We start from the raw sequence: 24,174 nt of genomic DNA on the forward strand, positions 1-24,174 counted from the left end.
ATTCAGAGCAAATTCTAGCTGGGCTTTGGCCCTTCTGATATTCTCCCTGCATAACCTCATATCATCCTTGTGGTCCTACTGAGTTGCTGTCCTAGATTGCAAGGCAGGATGTATTCTATTTGCCATCTGTTAGAGGTGTGGCAGTTATCTTCTGTTAATTGGGCAGTTTTCTTTATCTCTTCCACAAACCAATCCTTCCCCTGGGGAGACATTTGCTGTTAATGGCCATCGAATGTCACTGCATGACCGATAAAAGTTACAGCATCCCATTGTGAGCTGCTCCACCCAGAGGGAGGAGCCAAGCATTCCTCCTGGATATAATCTGAGATTTTGAGACACTAGACTCAGCCTTTCCACTGGATTCCCACAGAAACAGCTGGGTCTTTCAAGTGGACCTTCAGAGGAAGACTACATCTTTCTACATGATCACTGCTCCAACAGTACCACATCTGCCACTCCAGGAGGACTACAGCCATTCCAATTTAGACTGCTACCAATATCCTGACCAGGAGGGTGTCAGGTGGTATTCTGGCTCTGTCAGTGGTTTTTCTTTTGAATTTTTGCATGTATTTGGGGTTTTTTTTCCTTTTCCTAATAAATTGTATTTCTGACTTAGAGTCTCTCACTGGTTTTACTTTCAAACCAAAACAGCCTGCCCTTTCTTCCAGAGGTTATAAAATTTCTCTCCCCATGTTCCAACCAGAGCTTTCTGTTGAGACAGGCTGACTTCCTTTCCCACCGACTCATTTTTCAGCACCTGGGGAGACCCTGCTCCTGCACATCTAGCTAGTAATTCCTTCTGCCTTCCTGGACTCCATTGCCCTTAAGGACTACCTCCTATCGGACTCTTTCAACTAGTTTCCTAAACAGGCCCTAGTCTGCCCTCTGCAAGTCTAAGGTGGCAGAGCTGCTGACACCTACCCTTACTTCTCCAAGACTCAAAAACTCCTTTTGTGATCACTTTGCCCAAGACAGCTTCCACACATCACATCACTCATGCATTTTTCTCTGTTCACAAACAGCAGGCTCACACTGAAAGCTCAGACAACTTCTCAAGCTGTTGTGAATCTGGTTCAATAGGGTCTTGTTACTATGCTGCTTAGTTGAATCTACTCTATAAACAGTAACTGATCATGGCTGTTTATGTTCACCTAACACCACTGTGCTCATGAAAGACTTGGGAGTTTACAGTTCTGGTAACTGCATTTATGAATTGAGGTATGATGCATGATAACCAAATATATTTCCTCAAAAGCTGCTGCTACCATCAGAAAGTTTATCTTCAGTGAGATACAGGATCAGTAACAAAAATTACACAGGAAGCTAAATGTAGCACACCTCTATTCTCAGAGGACCTTAGAAAACAAAACAAAAAGGCAAGTTTATTAAAATTAGTTCTCAAGGTTTTACATATTTTATTGAAAAGGAATTATTTTCTGAGCAATGCAAATTGCAGCAGCTCACAAATTTCTCCTATGAAAAGAAATCTGTACCTAAGATTCACATCTACTCAACACTCTCAGAACCAGACCCTCCTAGTCCACAGTAATTCTGAAGACAGAATACAGAAACAGTGATTAAAACATGACTGTTCAGTTAGCACAGACATACTATTTTTGAGATGAGGTTCTTTTAAAAAAAGCCACAACACAGTCACTGGATGTTGCATTTACTAAATTTCAAAATTACATCAAGATCCTTTGAAAAGTTAATTCAGTCTTTCTAAACAGTTAGCAATGCTTTAATAAGTTCTAGTTCAAGAAATATTCCAATTACATATTTCATAAGTCAGTACACTAAAAACTAAAGTTCAGTAAAACTGATGAAACAAGCCTAAATTTATAACTGAAGCCATTTATATGTTGTATTAATGTATAATACAAATAAACCTCTTAGTGTACTCTACACTGAAGAGTTCACAGACAAATGCAACACTTTCACATTTACTTCAAGTCATCTTAAATAAATTCAATTTAAAAACACTTTCATGGCAGCATTCCATGTGTCATAAGCAATCACTTGTACTTGAAAATATGCATGAGTGAGAATTTTTCCTCTCTCCTCAAATTTAATGTTACATAAAATACCAACCAGTCACCTTGAACATTTTGAATTATAACTATACTGAGCAGCATGTGTAACTGAAACCTAAGCCAGCTAAAATGAAACTAAATCAGGATTCTTCTAAAGAATGCATATCTTCTGTTAAAAATATTACAAGAAAAGATATCTACCATACTTAGCAGAACTTGTTCGTATTTCAAAAAGAGCTGTGAAGGGACAGTCAGCCCTACACCAGGTCAGGGGCTGCTCTGCAGCACAGGCTAAGCAAATGCTCAAATAACAGTCACCCACTGTGTACTGTGCAAGAAGTTACAGGCTGGGAAGAATGAACAATTTTAAGTTTGGTATGTGCAAAAACCCCACCTTTCACTCCATTATAAACAATTTCCAAATTTATCAGGTTGTCTAAAGAAAGACTAAATACTCTGCCTACCTGTACACGTGTAGGTATTGAAGACCACTTCACAAACATTAAACTACTTTAAAGCTTAGTGTTCCTTCAGGTATTACTTACATCATTAGACCTGCTGAATCTGAAGCTGCATTTAACATAATTTACCTGAAACTTAAGTGAGAAGAATACTACAAGTGTCATAATAAGGAAGCAGTTACATTAACTGCTTCCTCTAGAAAAAAAGTGCAAATTTACTAAATTATTTGTTTATACATTCTTGGCTTTACCTAAGGTATGTAGTAGGAAAACAACATAAAATTCCTAATAATACAATGAAAGGAAAGCCACAGATAATGGGATACACTTTCTTTGCTAGGTGAGGTTCAGAGCTCTCACAGGTAAACATTTTTCAGCATGGCAAAAATAACTCCACATCTGTGAAACAACACTGGTCACTTGCACTATTTAGTTCTCCTGATTCACCTCTACTCCAGTAAGAAAAGTTCCTATACAGAGTTTTGATCTACTGCTCAGAGTCGTAGCTCCTCTACCAACATGAAGAGGGTCCATGGCATAGCTTCTTCAGTTGGCAGTAGCCATGGACTTATAGAAAAGGAAAGAAGATCTGGTGCGCATACCAGACAGATGATATTGTCTGAAAAGATGCATGTTCAGCAGAAAAAGAGGTACCACTAGGTCATTGCAACCTTCTCTGAATTTAAACAGCACTACACCCATATTTCATGGGTTTGTGAATGAATAATCTTCTAAAATAGAGGCACTGGTGACAATTCCATGTAGAAGATACAGTAAAAACTGAAAATTTAATTACCTTTTAAAGACTTATAATTTAGTGTTCACTGGTTTTACATTGTGTTATTGAATATTTCAAGGCCACTACCTTAATCTGGCTACATAAAAGAACACAGCTGGACTGACATTACACCACACTACTTCTTTAAGAAGTTGTTTTTTTAAAATTTAATTTAACTTCTTCAGGAATAAACTTAATCTCTAAAAGCAGATTATATCCCCAAGTATGCACAAAACACTTTCACCTCAGCATCACCATAGTATGTTCATAATTAATTCAGTGTGAAAAACTCAACTAACCCCTGCCCCCAAGATATAAAACAAGATGCTAAATAATGCCACAGCCCCTTTGCTATGCAACACTTTTCTCCATTCTGAACTTTCTTTGTGCAGTTATGCTGCAGTTCTCGTAACAAACAAGGAGGTTAATAAATAATAAGGGAAGCATTTTCTTTACATGGTGTAGCTGCATGTAAGTTTCAATGCCACCTTTAAATTTATGGATTCTTTTGATATTGATGAGTAGCACCATTTATCTCTAATAGAGCTCGGTATTCTAATTAACTTGAGATGGATGTTAGAATAGCTTCATGGGAAAGTATTTCTAAACTACTCAGAATTTTTATAATACCAATTAACTACTAGAATCGTGTTATAACTATTACATGAAATCTAATGCATATTTTATCAGGGAAAAAATTTAAATTTTAACAATATCTCAAAAAGGAATTTCAAGGCATCCTTGAAACACTCTTCCATTGCCACTAAATGTAGATGTATCAACCTTCCAAATCACTATAATGACACAAGTTTACTGAACCAACTAACCAATCTAGGATGAAGGTTTACATTTTTTAGTAACCACAAACTTAAAGAAAATCCCCTCTTCAGGGAGCAGACCTGGTGACAACACCTTATAATGTGCAAACAAAACCAAACCATAAGCTACAACATTAAATTGCAGCTGATGTAAAGCTAAGCCACATCCAGGACACCAGCAGCCACTAGCTGCCTTGAAAGCCAGTCCAATCCTTCATAAAGTCCTGTACCACTTCGGGCATCGCAACCCTGAATATACCAGCTACGGCCACAGCAGAGTTTGTGGAGACTCAACAGTTCTGTGATTTCTTCCACTGGAAGAGCACCTGCTACATCCTGCAAGAGAATCAGATACAAAGACTGAATTATTCTTCTGTATTATATTTGAAACCATTTTATTGGCTTAGACTGAAGCTAAAGATCACATAACAGATCTTCAAACACAAAAGACAAATCAAACAGTTAAGCATTTACTACTTGCTACCATAAAAAACCCTCTAGTTGATCAATCTACTAAGCACGCTTAGCACCAACATTTACTCGACCAGCATTACACATAAGGAAAATATCTGCATTTTATGCTTTCCACATTAGCACTCCCTACCCACAGCAGAGGGTTCAGAAGGTTGGCATTTGATAGACAAGCTGAGGAAAAGAGAGTAAAACCAAATCACAAGTACCTGTTTATTAGCAAAGATCAAGAGCAAGGCATCCCGCAATTCCTTCTCTGTTAATAATTTTGCAAGTTCACTGTACGCTTCACTGACCCTGTCTCTGTGACTGCTATCGACAACAAAGACCACCGCTATGAAAGAAGAAGAGAAAAGTTTTACACACATTCATATATAAACTGCAAAAATAGCTTTCAGTTTACACTACTCTTTTTTTCCAGAAGCTTCAATGTGAAGTTTCTCAGCAGTACACAACTTCAATTTGTAATCCAGGACAACTGAGAAATTCCATAAAGACTTCTGTATTTTAAACAGAAGTCTAGAATTCATCCTAAAACAGAGAAAAAATCTCTAATTTTTTTTCCTAGTCTAATATAAAGGCCATAGTATTTTAACTACTTACATCTAAAACCAGATTTACTATGCATGGATTAAGTATCTCAGTTTAAACCATTTCTTGATCCATTTATACTCCATTAACTCCCATATGGCTGTCTCAGTTTCTCTTAATGGGCTGTAATATTCACAGGTTCAGCCAAATCAGCACGGCTTGCTTCAACTGCAGACTACACAATCCAAAGAAGGCCAAGAACCCGACATAGCAGCATTAGATTTTACTATCCACTAGAAAGTAACTAAGATGCCAGAAAGATTGGATAGTTAAGGGGGCAGAGCTAGAAGACAGAATTTAAAATCAAGGGGTTTGTGATGAAAAATAATCTACTGCAGTTATATACCAGGGTAACTGCTTAGCTTTCTCTCCAACATGCAGTTCCAAGGCAGGCATGATTCCATGCTACTTCACACAGTATGTTTAAGGAGGACAACAGAAATCCCAAAACACAATTTTTATAAGTTTGAAAATATGAATAATTTAAAATGTTAAAATTTGCATTTAAGGCTGAAATAAGGCATAAAATGGAGCACATGAGCTGGCATTTGTAATTCCTAAGTATTTTAGATAACTGCGAATGAATCAATCAAGGGTAACTTCTTTCTGAACTGGGAAAAACCTATGGAGGATTTACAAAACAACAGCACAAATTTTTAAGTTCATCAGTGTTTTCAGACTCAACAATCTAGTCTATAATCAGATACTACACTGCAAAAGCAAGTCAGAAGTTACAGAACTTGGTAGAATTTTTTAAGTTGCTATCTAAAGGCTTCTAAAAGCTGAGTATTTTCAAGTGCTATTTATATTTCATACCTGACAAGTACTGCTTCTCACTATGCAGACTTTGGGATGCTGTACTTTGTCTGTTGTCAGCTAGAACCAGTTGAACAAATTCTAATTTTGTTTGGCCCCATGAACTGTCTGATGGATTTATGGAGAATGCACCTTTATCACGCAGTAGACATTTGGACCAACCAGATTAAAATTTATTAGCTCATGAATCTGTAAGCTGTACTTTGCATTAGATGAACAATTTTCTACTGTCATAAATTATTTCTATTAATAATCTGTCTGGCTTTGAAACACAAGCTAGAAGACAATATGCATTTTAAGAGCTATATCAGTATTACCTTGTGTATTGAGATAATAATGTTTCCACAAAGGCCTCAATTTGTGCTTTCCTCCTACATCCCAAATAGTAAATTTTAAATTCTTGTATTCTACTGTTTCAACGTTAAAACCTGAAACAAAAATATTTAAGTTTTACATTCCTGCTCTGTATGAACATAAAATAACCAAAATCAGAAGATAAATCAAACATTCATAGAAGTCATAACATTTAAATTGTAGCTACTAACCTATTGTTGGAATTGGCTGCATGAATTCATCTTGCTTTAACTTAAACAAAATAGTTGTTTTGCCAGCTCCATCTAGTCCTAAAGTAACAACCCGAATTTCCATTTTTGGTCCAATATGTACCCTGTTGTCCTGGAAGAAACAGAATACTATGTTTTAATAACAACAGCAAATTTTGGAAATTTAATCTAGAAAATCCTTATGTTTAAAACATGTATTTTGTCACCATTTCTAAAGTGATTAAATGGATGGTCTCCAAAAGTACAAAGCACAACCATCAATCACTTCCAGCAATAATAGAAACAAAAATATCTGCTAATGTCTGTAGTAAACCTGTAACTTCTCCCTGACCTCAGTTCCTACATGTCTTTTAGAAAGTCAGCCAGTTTCATGACAGTATGTCTGTATTTCATAAAATTTCAAATTCTTCCATCATTCCTGGCTGAGACTATGTGAGTAATTGTTTATGGCAATTAATTAAGAGTTCTCTGACTAGGAAACTCTTTTTCCCCCCCACTTTATTAATACCTCCACCTAGAGAACTACTTCCCTGCTGGAGGTTCCATAGCTTTACTTCTTCACCCTAAGCCTCTTCCAATCTTCTGCAACAGCAACATTACTAGCACTAAGCAGTAATCTGAAATACTAGACAAAAGCAAACAAAATCCTCCAAGTCTTGCTTGGAAACAAGAAATGACAATCAACTTCCTTATTTGTAGTTTACACCAAGCTAATGTTGAGTATTGAAGAAGATAACACTGAGAATGTGATCAAATGGCAAAGCATAAATTCTAAAATAAACACATAAGCTGAGATTAGTATATACTCCTGAAACACATTTTAAAGTACCTAGAATTGCTATCTTGATGCAATGCCAGGGTTTCAATCACCAGAACTATGTGGCAGTATATTTGTTTTCTTTCAAAATCCAGACAGCACTGTGCCCTACTTCACACAGCCTCTTATTTCTTCTTACAGAAGAAATACTACGGAGTGCAACATCTCTTGGCAAAAGACCAACATGCTGCCAGTGTTACAGGACATATAAACATCTATATCACATCATGTGACATATCTAACTATTTATCTTTCCATATACACACAGGATCCATTATGTATCTGGATATATTGTCATCATGACAAGCAACTGGATTCTCCCTTCTGTCATCAGAGAAGTAGCATACTTTCAGAATAATCAATACAATTCAGTGGCCTTATGCTATCACAATCCTGGAAGAGAATAAAAATACCTTGAGAAACTGCTTTCTAAAAAAAATTTTAAAATATAATTATGCAACTACCACAATCCAAATGTCAACAATATCATGACTGTAAGTATAAAAGCCAGATCAAAGCTTCATCTCACCAAATATGCTGTCTGAAACTAGGCAAAGATGGACATAAAAGTAAGAAATAAGGAAAGTACATAGTGATAACAGTCCTAAATAACTTCCCTGTGCTTAACAGCTTGCAGCTCATGGATTTCCTAAGCCAACTGTGAAGTTTCTTCAACCAGCAGATCTTGATGCATTATTCACATGTGAAATTGTTTACTTGCTGCTTGAAACCTAAATGGGCCCAGATGTTCCTTATCATAGAACTTCACACACTACCTATTCAGTATGAAATAAATTATTTTAATCTGTGAAATAAACTTGCATAAGCTCAGCAGGCTCAGTGCTACTATTACACAAGGCAGACGATCCACAACGAAAAGACTACTTGAGATCTGGAAAATAAAACATTAAGACTTAACTGCTTTTTAATAAACACTGTCAAAGTTCTAGATGTTTGGAGTCAGAGCTGAAACTCACTGACAACACTGCAACACAACACAATTATCAGAATGGATTATGTCAATCTGGAAACGAATAACTTGTGGGCAGATTTTTGCACATCAACAGTAAAGGTACAGAGAAAAAAAACCCACAAAGTATGCAGAAGGCTCTGAAGAACCTAAAAAATGCCATGTCTCCAGCACTCTTTTCTCACTCAAACTTCAGTTCTGACTTTATCCAGTATTTCTGTCAGTGAATCTCCCCAGTTCTTTTCTGCACCTGAAAGGAAGAAGGAAATGCAGCAGCTTTGGATAGAGCTGCTCAGTTCACAGGTTTGTTGCAGGAGGCAGTACCCTGGCTATGGGCAGAGCTTGCTGACAGTGAGCCAGTCTGACAATCTTCTCACAGCTCCAGCAGAAGTACTGGTCACCTCAACAGCTCCCATGGCTGGAGGGCAGAGGCAGTACAACTTAAATCATCAGGGAAATGAAGGAAATGAGTGATGCTGTCCAATTTAGCCATCCTCTTGCAGTTTCCTTTTCTAATGTTTAAAAAAAGCTTAAAACAGGCTGTTCTCAGGCCATTTGTATTCTCTCAGAAGGAATGAAAATGTGATGGATACCAAATTTCCACTTTTTGCACTAGTAGTTGTGTCACTTCAAAAAAACATTGCAAGCAAAGCTGCTATTCAGGAAACTGTGTAGCATCTGCAAACAAAAAGTCAGTAATAACCGACTATTCATGATCACAGCTAGAAATTGACATAAAAAAAGTCTCTCCTTGTAATTGTATCAGCACCTTTAACTAAAATGTTGCTTTAAAATGATGAATAAAACCCCTTTGTGTCTGTATTTCTGGCAGGTGCATAACTTGGTGGCATACTTAAAAACAGGTAATCTTAGACTTCTGTTTAAGTAAAACTTGTTTTCTTAAATCTCAATGCAGAAAGTGCACAAGAAAAATCCACAACTATGATCTCTTCACTTTTTTATCCTTGACCTCTTTCAAGAAATTTGATGAGACAAAAGCTCTCTGTACAGGTTTACTTAATGGTATCTTAAAGTGCTTTCCTCCGAAAGAACAGTGTCTTCTCAGATAGTCTTGATTTAAGTAAGGGTCAGCTGCCCACAATTAGTTTAACATCATAATGAGAATTTATCTGTCAGTGTCAGGCACTGCTTCCTTAATAGTTTTCTCTCTCTGCAGCATGCACATACACATATTCATGATGACCAAATGCATTTCTTGTATATAATATTCTACAGCCACAGCATTCATTTAACAGAAAACTATCTTTAAATAAGGATCATGTTCCTGACTGAGGAGAATTATCCAAATCCACTCTTCAGAGCTTTGTATGTGGCATTTCCCTAGCTAGTTTAGAAAAAGGAAATGGCACTATGCCTGTTTGTTTGTGTAATCAGTGAAACTAAAAAGTATAGGTAAAATTTACTAACTTTCAAGAATGGAAAGGACTTCTTCCTCCCTTCCTTAAACCTCCAGAACTTTCATTTGACATTAAATGTTTCTCTGATCTGGTACTGTCTGAAATGCTTTTTTTCATTTTATAATGGATGTAGCCTTCAGTGTATGCCAGCTTGTGAGAGAGACCTTTCCAGTAATATAATAACAGTTTACAGTTTTTTATCCGAAGATTTTATTTCTGCCTGATATCTGTTGCCAAGTCCAGATCTTTTATGTACAAGCCTCACTGCAAGCCACAACAGTGGCCATCAGCATAACAGTAATCTAAAAATACATTGTCAAGAAAGAGAACATTAAGCTTTATCAAATTTGAGTAAACAAAAAGTAAGAGGCTGAAGGAATTACTTTCACCTTACTTTTTCATGGTTGTTGCTGTTTTTGTGAAAAATTGCACTTGCATTAGCACCTTTGAATTTCAGAAATTAACCTTTGGAAGACTTCATAAAAATACAAATTGTTACAAGACAAAACCAAGACTTTTGGGTCCCCCAAGCCTATTTTAGGCCTCCTGTAACACGTTAGTTAGCTCCTATCATTCTCTTTCCAAATGCTCAGAAATCCACAACCGAAATACTCCAAGTCAGATAAATAGCTCTGAAAGCTAAAGCCAGACATTCAAAATACCCCTCTGACTCGCAATTGTTCATGTGTGAAATGTGATTACTGCTTCATTCATGGAATAATGAGGGTTTGCAGAAGAGGTTTCCTTGGCCCTACCAGTTCTGGTCTCTGCTGAATAGGAAAGAGACCAGCGGTTACAAAATCAATTATTTTGAAGAAATTTAATTTCTCAAGTCAGCAAGAACTGACATAGAATCTCTATGGAAGCATTAATTTCCTTACAGTAAATGTTTCAACAGCTACAGTTAAATTCTCTTTTTTGTCTCAGCCACAATAGATCCTCCTTCTCCTATTCAGAATGAAAAAACCCTATATATCAAAGTACTTCTTGTTCCTTGGGTTTCAAACTTATTTACTTTCCTACGAGGAAAGCATCATTAATAATAAATAACATGTAAATACACCAAACAGAAGTACCATTATTATACTTCGAAGAGTTTCACTCCTTTCAATTGAAGTGGTACTGAAATTATATCGAAGCAATAAAACCCAAACCTACTTAGAAGATAAATTATGAATAAGTTAAGCTATGAGTGAAAACCAAGAAACTGCAAAACAAATGACTGTTTAATGAACTGAAATAATTTTTTTAACATTATAAACTGAAAGTTATAATAGTAGTATTCCATTTAAAACAGGTGAGCAATCTCCAGGAAATAATCAGGTATGTTTCCAAAGAAAGGTGTTTCTAGAACTCACAAATGCTATCCAACTTTTTTAAAAGAAAACAGGTCATGTTCAAACAAAGTTACTGATATGGTCAGTGTCCAAAGAACACTTCCCACCCTTATTATGGCAGCACGGTGGTTTGTTGCTCAAATACCAGATTGCACTCATCATGTGGTAAGACAATGTGGCTCTGATACTGAATTGCCTCAACTTGTTGTAATAAATACAGCACAATAATGTATATCTATTATTCCTCCTTTATTTTACATTAGATTTGGGACTTCATAAAGTGGATAATGGTACTTCCATGAGATTAAGAATACCTTTGTAAAAGTGACAGGTATGCTAGCATCCAGTTGGACATGATCTGCAAGTTCTGTAAACTGCTGCTGCTGTTTCTGTAATGTCTCTAATAATCTTGTAATTTCCTGTTTGGCCAACACTACTCTGCAGTCATCCTAAACAGACAAAGAAAACAAAAGCATGACTTTCCATTTGTAATTTATTTAAAACTACCCCAAATACAATATAAAAATGATTGCTAGAAAGAAGGCATTTTAAATAGAAATACTCTACTTTAAGAAATTAACATTTACAAAATAGATTTATTTAAAATTGCAAAACAAATATGAGTATCTTAACAGGTTTCCTCAATGCTAATAGATACTACGTAGTTCTGCAGGTTTATAAAAAAACCAACAAACTTTCTTTATGAGCCACCTAGGTGTAATATAAATTTAAGAAACAATAACAACAATGTAACATATAAATAACATTTATATTTCATATATCATTTAAACAGATGGAACAAAGCAACTGTTTTGCAGCATATAGCAACACACTTAGTAGGAAAATATTAATATCCACCCACTCATGATCAGGACATTTGTACAGTTAAACCTGACTACGCAACCAAACAAAAGCTCTAAACAAATCTGGAAAAAAGAACTACAAATAACACATTCATGAAGTAGCTTCTTATACTCAGTTTACTATTTGCTACACATACTATTTACATTTTCCTATCATTAAACTGAATGAATAAGAGACCAGTCAGAAACTCTCACACAGCCACTTAAGATGTTGAATTACCCATGTTACAAGTGCTACTGAAAGCAATTTAATCCTAAAACATATTTTCCTACCAGCCATCTACAACAACTAGCTTCAAACACCTATACTTATAATTGCAACTGTAAAATCTTTCCAATATATACTGTAGTTTTTTTTTTTTTTTGCTTCTTGTCTTGTCTTGCCTTCCCACTAACCTCACAAATATCAGAAAGTACTCCAGAAAAAAATCATGCCACAGGGTTTCCAGTAACTGGAGGACTCTACGCTTTTGTACTGATTATCTTTGGATAACACTCCCTCGTAATGAATACTTAAATCTCATGTTAGACCATGATTGATTTAATCTCCTAACAAAATAATGCAGAATACAATCTAATCTCTTTTTTTGTAGTCTAAAATTAATTTGTACTTCCATGTATTTTGCCATATGCTACAGCTCACTTGCCAACGTACCTGTTGCAAAGTCTTTTCACAGTGAAGGCAAGCTGTTGAAACCTGTGACAGGAGAATGGTCATATCTTCTTGCTGTTGCCTAAGCCAAATCAACTTCTCTCTCACATGAGCATCAACAACACTAAGAGCCATTTCCTCCTGACGACAAAGGGTTTCATGAAGATCAGAAAAATAGGCTCTGACACATGAGCGAGCATTCTCTGCAGTTCCTGGTACCTAGAGTGTTGCATCAAGGAGAATCAAGAGATTAAGGACACCAGTTGATTCCAAAAGCAAATTTTAGATTTTTTTCTAGATTCTAATTTATTTTCACATATGTTTGGCTACATCACAATTCAAGTCCCAGTTAGGGCTCATAAGACCTCCTGAATAATATCAAAACATTTCTAGAAGCTAGTCCTATAATCATGTAGCTCATCTGCATTTATAGACACCTCACTAAAAATGACCAGGGAAAAAAGCCTCAATAGTATTTACCACCCGAGAACATACAAAGTCTGTACACTAGGAGTCATACAACTTTTCCCACTGCCTCCATATTTTCATATAGCCTAAAAACATTGTAACACACAAGTTCCCTTCTATCTGCTGACCTAAGCCTCAATACTGACTTGCTAGATAGAAGACCTTAAAGTCTTGCTCTATAAAACCTACTCAATAATTTTCAAAGAAAGTCCTTATCCCAGTTATTACAGAAAAGCCAATAATCTGTGCATATGGGGGAAATAAAGTTTTTTTAAAAGCATACATGTTCAGTATGGGCCATTCCAACTCCATCTTCAACTATTTGTTCTCCTCCTTCTATATGCTGAACAATTCCAACTAATTTTCTGGAATAATCTGAGATTTCTTCTGTGAAAGTTCTTATACAGTGAGCCATGTCTAAAATGGATGCACGAATCTGGTTCGCTTCTGGTTCCAAGACAGAATGCTATTAATTAAAAGCAACATATTAAACATCAATCATAATCATCGTCCTTAATAATATTTTCTACTTTACTACATATTTAATATACATGCGCAAGTATATGGGCATATATTTACATATATATGTATAGTAAAGCCAAATAAGAACTTAAAACCACCTTGCAATACAGTCAGGACTTACAGATAATGCTGAAACTAACTCAGACATCTAGCAATTACACAAGTAAACAAAAACTTGGCTGTTTATTATAATTTATTATAAAAAAAGAAGGATACTTAGATTGCACCAGTGATGTGATGTGTATTTAGTGTCTGCATTATGAAAACAGCTTTTAAAATGGTGGCCCAATGTAATGAAAAATTCAGAAAAGCAGCAGATAAAGGGGCTGTCCTTCTTCATAGATATATACACACAAGTAATTCATTGAATTCTTAGAATTCTTTTCTTTATTTTACCTGTCTGACAGAAAGGGAAAATTAAAGAATGGGATGAACACATCAAGAATCTATCCTCCTTTCTTGACAATCTTTTATACTTTATTTGGATAAATGATTATGCAAGCCACCCCATGGCATGACTAGAAATTAACTATTAGCAGTACCTTATGACCTTGATGCTTCCCATATTCTTTGCAGACACAACACATGAGAGGACTCGCCTGACAGCCCTCTTCTAAACAAACAAACTCAATGGCATGCACTTGGTGTTGGGAGCACATCGTCTTCTCGTGAGGCTTGTCAGCAAGAGGTACACGCCTGTGCTTCGCCAGAGTCTTAGTAGAATGAGTAAGCTGGGAACAGTCTGCACACAGGTGAGTGGCACAAACAGTGCAATACACGGATGCAACATGGGCTTCATCTTCATCGCAACGAATGATACTCTAACAATGAAAACCAGGCAAAACTAAAGTGGTTAACATTTAATCCCAATAGTGGAGGAAAAATCAGAAGACTTATCAACAATACAGGCTTTCTTTAAACGTTATACCCTAATAAATATTTGGACTACTTTGAAGCTTGATTATACGTTTTCAATGAAGTTTTTGAAAACACATGTTTAAAGTATTTAATGATTTTATAAATCAAAGCTTTAGTGCAAGTTGTAAAGGTTTTGGAGGAGAAAATAAATCTGAGTCTGAAAACTTCCTCCAAAGCAGATATTACAGAACAAAGTATTAGTTACAGGAAAACAAAACACCAACAATCAAGTGAGCACTTAGGAAAGTTATCTACATCTAGAATGGTACTGCAAGATATGTTGCATACCTGCTGTTAATACTGAAATGATAAAAGTAACCACTTTTGATAATGAAGTACTACATGATATAATAAAATTACTATAAAAGGCAACTATTGACAAGAATAGTTGAAGTCTTTAGGAAGAATTCCTAAGGAGTTTCAGGAAACTGTGCTTATATGACTAAAACTAATGTATCAAAATGAGTAACCTTTTCTAAAAATCCTAAAGGCATAAAAAGGGGGTGAAATAGTATGCGTGTTTATTAATAACAGTTAATTTTCTGCTTTAGCCAAGTACAAATTAGCATTTAATTATGAACAATTATTGAAGCCTTAATACTAGATACTGGAAGAAAAGAACAGCATTATTGGTGAAATTACATTTGGCAAAGAATGGGTTTTCAATCTTTTTTCTATTTAGAGATAAATTCTAGCAAACGTAACTTTTTTTTTTGTTTAGAACTCCATACCTCTCCAGACAGACCAATGCCTTCTTCAGCTGTCCAATACTGCCCAGTAGGTCCATTCTGCAACCGTTCCAAGAGTTCCAACAAAGCAAAGTTCTTTTTCAATCCCCAGACACCAGAATCTCCTATTTTTGACAAAGAAATAAAGGGGAGCATAGGAAGAAAAATCTCAAGCACATACAGTTTTGAGAAATTCCATAAACCACAGCTGAGATTCAGACAAATATTAAGAGCACATCAACTACATTAATATTAACAAAGTGAGATACAACTAGCATTTTTTCTGCAAGCTCACTCCATCTTCTTCTTTCCTTTGATCATTGAGCTATTTTTAAACAGATCTTCCCTACTAAAAGATACCAAGATTATTAAAAATTTAGAATGAAACTTAGTAAAAATACTAACAACTAAAGAATAGAAGGAACACACTTAAATACTGCAGGTCATAAAAAGTATTGTTTTCAGAGGTATAGTGAACACTTCTACCCTACTAACGGAAGTCATGAAGAATTCCCTACTGAGAAACTTTATTCCCTGTATCACAAGATGCAACACCAATTGCAGACCTCATGCCAGCAAAATCTAAGTAAGAGTTAAAACAATATTCAAAAACAAAACCCAAGGTACTACACTATTTGATAAAATAGAAGATCACTCATACTGCCTAGTGCAAAGCAGAAATACATGTTTACTCCTGCATGACCCTTATTCTGCAGAAGTTAACATGAGGCAATGAGATGAGAAGAAAAATCAGAACTGCATCCAAATAACTGCTGCTAAATGGTAACTATATAGGTAACTGTAAGAATCCTAGTGGTTCCTTCTTCAAGGAATTGCCATCCCTTGACTTTTTTCCACTGTAACTGTCATAAATTTAATGACATTTTCTCTGTTGCAAGGAAAAGGTGGCTCATGAGATCCAGCATCATCTTTGAGCACTGAATATTTATTTTTTAACCATAACAAAATCACAAAATTGTTGACATTAGAAGGGTCCTCTTCATCACTTTGCCAAGGTCACCTAGAGCTGGTTGCCCAGGACCACAACCAGGCATCTTCTGAAGATCTCCAAGGAGGGAGTGCTATCACTTCTCTGGGCAATGTGTGGCAGGGCCTGGTTACTCTTACAGTCAAAATTGTTTCTTTATATTCAGACAAAACTTCTGCATTTCAGTTTGTGCACATGACACATCAGCTATCTACATGAACTCAAGGAAACAATATTCCCATGTGTTTCCCCAGAGAGTCTAGACTACTTGAATTCTCCAGTTGTCCCATGTTATTTCCAAACTCCTAAAGTATGCTGCCCTGTGGCAGTCTTGCTGGAATATGTGCCTTTCATCCTTCTGCAATTCAGCGTCATCCTACTGATCTTATACAGACATGAAGTTTTACTTCTTCAATATGGACATTTATTCAACACTCCAGGATCGTGATTTATCATTGGAATGAAAGTGCAGCTCTAAATGACTAGACGGACAACAACTACACAGTTACGAGAAATATCCAGTTGGCAACCACACTTCCACTTTAACTTCATGAAACTTCTTTTCCCTAGTCCATCTTCCTCACAGTTTAGACTATAGACTGTAATATCCTATTTCAAATTTGGTTACTGAGAATTTATGTGCCTCACAGATTAAAGGCAAGAAATGGATGATACTGTTTTCCTATAGCTATAAATGGGAACATTTTAAACTATTTTATGCTCCAACACTCCCAGTGAGTATAAAACAACATTGAAAACCTGTTTTAAAAAAGCATGTTTACCAGTAAAGACCATGCATTTATTGCTTGCAGAAATGGGCCTATGGAATCACTCGTCAGTAATTAGTGCTAACTAGTGCTATCTAACTGAATTTAGATATAAAACAAGGTGCTTTAAAAAGTCAGTGCTTTTAAAGTCAGTGACCTTTGCAGTTATCAGTTCCGTGGTGGAAGCATTCTCTGCTACAGAAAGGCACTACATTGCCAACACCCAATCTAAGATCAGTGCTCCCCATAAAATAAGCTGCAAACAAACAAACAAAATATTTTTACTTTTATTTATCACAGATCTTGAAGGAGTTTACAGAAGGTATGTTCTGTTCCTCCAAAATTACACTAAGCCAGCAAAGTCATCTGCTTTGATATATTCTGACCTCAGAACTTAGTAATTTTTTAGGTTGAGCACACCTAGCAAAATCGCTGTTTGTTCCATAACACAGAACAAGGAAGAATCGCCTCTTATTACCAGCTGAAGAAATATAGAACATGATATACACTTTCAGAATTTAATTTACATCAAAACAGTTTCTAAAAGGTCTGAATTTGCTAAATATGTATCTAGACAGACTAACTTGCAAAAACAAAGTACTGGAAAGTGGCTATGTCTTTCCTTTCTAGGGTGTTTAGCACCTTGCCACAACTAACTGTGCACAACCTTCAGCTTCTACAGCATACAAAATAATCACATTAACAACACAGCAATATAATGAGTGCTGATACTAACACGCACCTTCTATTTTCAGATTAGCCAGTAATCCAGACAACCATTAATACAGTATAAATGGATGTACATATACCAAAAGGATAAACCTACTTAAGTAAGAGATTACAGTTCCTAGTCTTTAAGCAAACATTGTCTTAGCCTTTAGGCAAACACTGGGTAAGGCTAGAGGAACAAGCTATTCAATCATTACAGAGCTTCTTACAAAGTCTTCTCTTTCACAGGTTTTAGTGTTTTTCACAAAACCCTTAGACACTGCGAAGTACTCTTCTCAGTTTAGAATATTATATGTGATTTTAATAATGTTCATTCTGTTCCATGTCTAGCAGTGAAGAGAAAGTCAAAATGAAACTAATTTACTGAATTGTAACAAAGAAGATCAGAAAAGTCAGTAGCTATTATGTAGTTATTGTTTTGTTCATAATTCTAAGATTTCATGAGAAACAAAGATACATGGCTCTTTCATTCTTTCTATTATGTATCATGAGACTTGATAATACAAGTAGAAGCAGTATAACATGTCCATCTTGGTCACAGCTATAAAAACAAGCAAAGCTTACATACTAACTTTTAACTTACTGAAACAGAATTCATAGTAAGCAAGCACCTTATAAAATATAAAATCACAGAATAATCTTGAGTTGGAAGACACCCACAAGGATCACTGAGTCCAACTCCTGGCCCCCCACAGGCCATTCCCAATGACCACAATGTTTGCCTGAAAGCACCCTCCAAACTTCATCCTCCATCCTCAGGATGTCCTGAACCCTGGCAGACTTGGTACTGCAACTACTTTTCTGGGGAGCCTGTTCCAGTGCCCAGCCACCCTCTGGGTGAAGAACCTTTTCCTAATATCCAATCTAAATCCCACCAACACAACTTCAGGCAAATTGGGTTCTCTTACTGTTCACTAAAGAGAAGAGATTGATGTCTGCCCCTCCTCTTCCCCTCATGAGGAAGTTGCAGACAGCAGTGAGATCTCCCCTCAGTCTCCTCCAGGCTGAACAGACCAAGTGACCTCAGCCTCTCCTCACACAGCTTCCCCTCGAGGCCCTTCACTGCCTCCACGCCCTCACTGGACACTCTCCAGTACCGTCCTTATCCTGCAGCACCCAGAACTGCCCCCAGCACTCGAGGTGAGGCTGCCCCAGGGCAGAGCAGAGCAGAGCAGGATAATCCCTCCCTTGCCCGGCTGGCGATGCTGTCCCTGATGCCCACAGGACAAGGGTGGCCCTCCTGGCTGCCAGGGCACTGCTGGCCCATGTTCAACTTGCCATGGACCAGAACCCCAAGGCCCTTTCCATGGCACTGCTGTCCAGCCTCTCATTCCCCAGGCTGTCTGTACATCCAGGGCTGCTCCACCCCAGGAGCAGAACCCAGCACCTTCCCTTATCCTTGATGGTTGGGAATTGCCCAGACCTCTCTGCAGGGCCTCCTGGCCAGAGTCAACAGCTCCTCCCAGTTTTGTGTCACTGTGAACTTTGCATCCCTCCCAGTCCTGCACCAAATCACTTAAGAAGATGTCAAAGAGCAGAGAGCCTAAGGTGGAACCCTGTGGAGCCCCCCTAGTGACAGGTCACCACTCTGATGTCACCCCACTCACTGTAACCCCTTGTGCCTGACCTGTGACCAGCTGCTCTCCCATCACCTGATGTGTTTATCCACCCGTGTGCTGGACATTCTGTCCAGCACCACACTGTGAGACAGTACTCAACTGGCTTCCCCTCATTAGGTAGGTTGATTACCTTGTCATAAGCATTCTCATAAAAAAGTCATGTCTCATTTCACTGGTATCTATCATAAAGTTTAAATATTTGCACAAATGGGACTTTGCTCCTTTTTACTTTAAATCTACCCATACAATTTTTAGGTACCTGACACACACATTTTCAACACAACTGACCAAGTGTTTATTTTATATTTAAAATCATTAAAAGATGAGTTCTGTAAATACATCCATTTACTCTCTTGGACCTCACCTCAAGTTCTGCTATGATCACAAATATAAGAGAGTCTAGCAATCTCATCCTTGTGCCTACAAAGAATGTTTGTGCCCATTAGAAAAATCATTACACATTCTGACTGTCATCTCAAAAGAATAAGACATGAATAGCAGAAAATGTGCCAGCCAGGAATGAGATAGTGACAGACCAAAGATATTAAGACTGACTCCAGCTAACAATACAAATGTCAATTTCAGAAGCATAAGGCTTGACTGCAAAACTATTAAATAATGGAAGGGATAAAGGAAGAATTTTTGTCTAAATGCTTAACTGCATTTTCTTGCACAGCAGTTTTAAGCTTCAGCTTGGCACTCAAACACTAGCAAAGGCATGTGTAAATGTAAGCAACGCCAGTCAGATGGATTCCATGAAGGATGCCATCACCTGCATATCTTGTGAACAAGTTTTAATTATAGAAAATAATTTCAGCTCAGCAGTAATTTAGATAGAGAGAAACTCCAAAGCGGTAATATCACAGGATTTTTCCTAAAAATACTGTGGTCCACATATTAATTAAAAAAAAAAAACCCCAGAACCCAGCAGAAGCAAACAAACAAACTCCCCAACAAGCAAACAAAAAACCACCAGCCAAAAATAACCAGTGAGAGACAGGAAGAGAGAAAACAATTTGCAAGAAATTATTTGCCTTTTCTCCCAAATCAACAAACTTCAAGGAAAATCTTTGATAGAAGTCTCTTTTTCTATGAACATCATTTATTGGATTTTCCCCCTCATAAACTGTCTGAATCTACACTCTCCAGAATATATTATTTCAAAAGTTTAAAATGAAACAAACTGTTCTATTGCACCTTTCTGTTTAAAAAAATGTTAATCCAATTAAAGACAACAGTTGATATACCTTCAGCATGTACATACTAATTTAATATTTTCCATTAGAAGATTAATCACAGACAACTTCATTAAAGAATTCTTTAAAAACCCACCAAAAACCAACGTTTTGTCTCTTCTGCAATGCAGAACAGTTTAGGCAAGCTATAGTCCTATTTGTTCATTACAAAATATTTTCTCTTGTAACAGGACTCTATTCTATTCTAGGTGAACTAATAGAAAATTTTGCTAAGCATGTAAACAATGTTTCAATTTTCAGTTGCAGAACACATATTTCCAAAAATCCTGATTCACAAAGTACTTCTAACCCTGCCTTCATATACAGTTATATACAGAAAAAAAGAGACAGCACTGTATATTTAAACCGAGTCCAGCCCCAAAAAAATATAGCTATATCCACCCATATACACATCCCCCAGTATTTATTTCAAAAAGCTACTAAGATTACTTAGGAAAACTTGGATGAATATAGTATTAAGTGCTTTAATAGTAAGAGCAACTAAAAGTCCCCATAAAATCCACAGTTACTGATTAAGAAACTGTGTTCAGTACAGGTAGCTTTATGTCCTAATTTTACAGCTTTTCTTTCAATATAATGTTCTCTTGGCAGTGGTTGTATAATCAAGATTTAGATACTAAACAACTCTCTGAGACTAGAGAACACTATTTTATTAAACACATTAAATTGTAGAATTACTATAGGGTGAACATGGAGTTCATTTTCTCATGTCCTCAAACAGAGGGGAGGGATATATGAAAAGCTCCTCTGGGCCCTGAGTTGTCCCTCCCTACTCCTAAGCTCTAGAACAAAACCAAACTACAACTGCAGCAAATTTAACCAATACCAGCAACTACTAGATGATTAAAGCAAGGTAGAAAATGTATAGATATCTCAAAGAGGGACCATGGTGAGCTGCACTCCACAAAACTTCTTAGTTTTATATCCTACAACCAGTAATATATCTCAAGGGTGTTTGACATGGAAAGACTAAAAGTGCCTATGACCTCCCGCTCCCTCAGATCACCAGGTAGAACTTTCATTCACAGAAGTATTTTTATTTTCAAGCTGTTTGGATAAGATTTTCTACCAATTACTTTTGTGAACAGCTGTTGATCACAGTGCATCCTTCTTCTTTCTAGTGTTAGACAGCAGGATGCAACTCAATTTATCAACTCCTCAATATATAAAGATCCTGAAGCATTCCATCCTTCTTTCTGACTGTAAGGGACTTGGAGGTTTAATAACATTTCACCAAAAACTTATCAGAAAGATGAAAAAATCTGTAAGTTTCAGTAAAGCTTTATTTTCATCAAACATGAAACACACTGAAAAAATATGATAGGATCCTTTCAGATGCCTGAGAAAAATTGCATAATAAAAAGAAGAAGCAAAAAGTTCCCCATCACAAGAAAAAAAGCAGTGGTCTTGGACAAAAATGTTTCATAACAACAGGACTGTCATACTCTTAAGAGTCTACCTCTAAAGCATAGTTTAAGAAAACTTGTGCAGCTGTACGGTCATAGATGAGAAGCTAAACAAACCATTACTCTTAACCACTCTACTAGACTGGCAATCATTCATAACTCTCATACCTTACCATCTCCCTCATCCAAAAAACAAACCCCTCTTTCATATGAGACTGATATTTCTTTTCCTGATTTCTGTCTTCACAAAAACATCCTGCAGAGTGCCTTAATATAACTAGCAGATTCTTGTACTTCAAAGACAAGTGAATTTGATACTTAAACATTTCTTTCATGGTTTATGAGATTAGAGATGCCCTTTTCTAAAGATTTTCCTTTCAAGAGACTCCTTTTTCCTCCAGTGCTATTCAAAACTGCTGGAGCCAGTTCTATTAACAAGTTCTTTTTGTTACAGCTTCCTCTGATAACTTGTCTTCTCTATAACGCCATGTGGACTTCACAATTCTTATTCTGAAGGAATTATATGCACATGTCATCTTTTGCCTAAAATAAACTTTCACTGTAATAAAAAAATCTTTCTCTTATACTTTCAAGTAACATATTCAGACATTCTTAGAGTAGGGGAATTCCTGTTAATAGCCTGCCACTACTAATAATGCATGCATAGAAGTCAATAACATTGTAAAAACCAGGTTTGTTATCACTAATCCTTCCCTCTATATCACTTCACCATGAATTCAGGTAAATGTCTGTCAAAAATTTACCTATTCAATTACATAAGTTTAGTGTTTAGGACAATAGGAAACTAATACTCATACTTCAGGAATCCTTACACAACAACATTAAACGGAGTTAGTCCCTTTGTAAATACAGGTGTACAAGAAGATGTCCAGATATAAAGAGTGCAATTCTAGGTTCAAGAACAAAAAGGCAAAATCTGTTCTTTCTTTTCCTTACTGCACATTCATTACTTGGAATTGTCACTAAGTGGAGCACTAAGAATCTATGTCAAGCATTATGTTCCAGATATCCTTGACTGTAAGGTTTCAAGAATATCAAACTTCTATTTCCTTACCTAGTTCAGTAACTTGTCGATCAAAAGGACAACGAACTGCTCTGCCATGAAGGGGAAGCCGGGTAAGACAGTCATGGCAGACAGTATGACCACACAAAAGCAGACGGGGAACTTTGTCCCCTTGCAGAGAAAATACATCTTCACAGACCCCACACTCAAGAACCTGTAAGGTAAAAGACCATATTTGGTTTTAAGCTAATAAAAAAGCAAAACTTCACACAGGAAGCTACATGACAATTTATTTTAAAGACATTCATGCAATCACAGTACATAAACTGAGTCAGTAATTTTGCTTTATATGCACACATATAACGATCATACTATTGATTTTTAAAAAGTAAATAATTAGACACAAACAAAACATTTTAACTCCTCAGCATCCTGCCTGACCACCACTAGTTCCTACCCACTTCATTTAATACAGTGCCACAAAACAAGTCTATTGGTCAAGAGGCACAACCAGAAGAAACATCCTCGCAGGAAAAGGAAGCGGCCTGCAAGATCTGCCAGAGCAGAGTGTTGGCCAGTAGAGTTTTCCCTCGCAGCTGATGCTCGTAAAGAGGTCAGTCATACCAAGTGAGCCACTCAGCAAGCTACAAACGCAGCACCGAGCTAGTGCGAGCAAACAGTTGAGGTCCGGAACATCTCAGGCTATAAACAAAAAGCAAAACTGATGGTCATACAGAAAGAAAAAAAACCCAAAACCAATCCATAAGCCCGGCACGCCAGGGGGACATCCTGTACCACAGGCCTCCCGCGCCGCGTCCCGGACGGGCACAGCCCGCCCGCCGCAGGAGCTGGCCGAGCCGCCGCCTCACCTTCACCGCAGCGCCCGCCGGGCCGCGACCGCCACCAGCAGGCCCGCGGCCACTCTCCGGCCCGGCCTTGTTTACAGCCAGGGCCGCCATCTCGGGGAGGGAGGAGCGGCCGCGCAGGAAGGAGCGCAGAGCTGCCGCCGGCTCAGGCACCGCCCTACAGAAGTGCAAAATTACAGAAATGTAAAACTACGACTCCCAGCGTGCCCCGCAGCAGAACTGGCGGGTGGAGGAGGCGGCGGTGCCTCACCCGGGCCACCCGCGGAACTCTGGGGGCTGTAGTCCGCACCGCCGC

The 24,174-nt window shown here is 37.2% G+C and overlaps 1 protein-coding gene across 3 annotated transcripts; it reads right to left on the bottom strand.

Annotated features, from left to right (window-relative positions):
- Positions 1–1,391: 1,391 nt before the first annotated feature.
- On the bottom strand, positions 1,392–24,157 carry TRIM23 (tripartite motif containing 23). 3 transcript variants are annotated; one of them, XM_031507276.3, is made up of 12 exons: positions 23,883–23,954; positions 23,525–23,715; positions 23,065–23,227; positions 15,228–15,349; positions 14,121–14,399; positions 13,340–13,522; positions 12,592–12,807; positions 11,388–11,522; positions 6,514–6,643; positions 6,286–6,396; positions 4,771–4,895; positions 1,392–4,426 (listed from the first exon to the last, which is right to left on the bottom strand). In XM_031507276.3, the coding sequence occupies exons 2-12, from the start codon at positions 23,633–23,635 to the stop codon at positions 4,247–4,249; spliced, it is 1,755 nt and encodes a 584-aa protein (XP_031363136.1). In that variant the 5' UTR covers positions 23,636–23,715; positions 23,883–23,954; the 3' UTR covers positions 1,392–4,246. The 3 variants fall into 3 exon arrangements, with proteins under 3 accessions (XP_031363136.1, XP_021390059.1, XP_085423880.1); XM_021534384.4 differs by lacking the exon at positions 23,525–23,715 and having other exon boundaries at positions 23,883–24,157; XM_085567754.1 differs by lacking the exon at positions 23,883–23,954 and having other exon boundaries at positions 23,525–23,866.
- Positions 24,158–24,174: the final 17 nt, after the last annotated feature.

The sequence above is a fragment of the Lonchura striata genome, chromosome Z, assembly GCF_050655825.1.
Source record: "Lonchura striata isolate lonStrDom1 chromosome Z, ASM5065582v1, whole genome shotgun sequence".
NCBI lineage: Eukaryota > Metazoa > Chordata > Aves > Passeriformes > Estrildidae > Lonchura > Lonchura striata.

Coding starts and splice junctions, on each gene's coding strand:
- TRIM23 (XM_031507276.3), bottom strand. CDS start 23,635: ATGACTGACCTCTTTACGAGCATCAGCTGCGAGGGAAAACTCTACTGG. Junction 15,350..23,064: donor TCGACAAGTTACTGAACTAG/GTAAGGAAATAG, acceptor TGTCAAAAATAG/GAGATTCTGGTGTCTGGGGA. Junction 11,523..12,591: donor GTGAAAAGACTTTGCAACAG/GTACGTTGGCAA, acceptor TTGTCTGTTTAG/GATGACTGCAGAGTAGTGTT.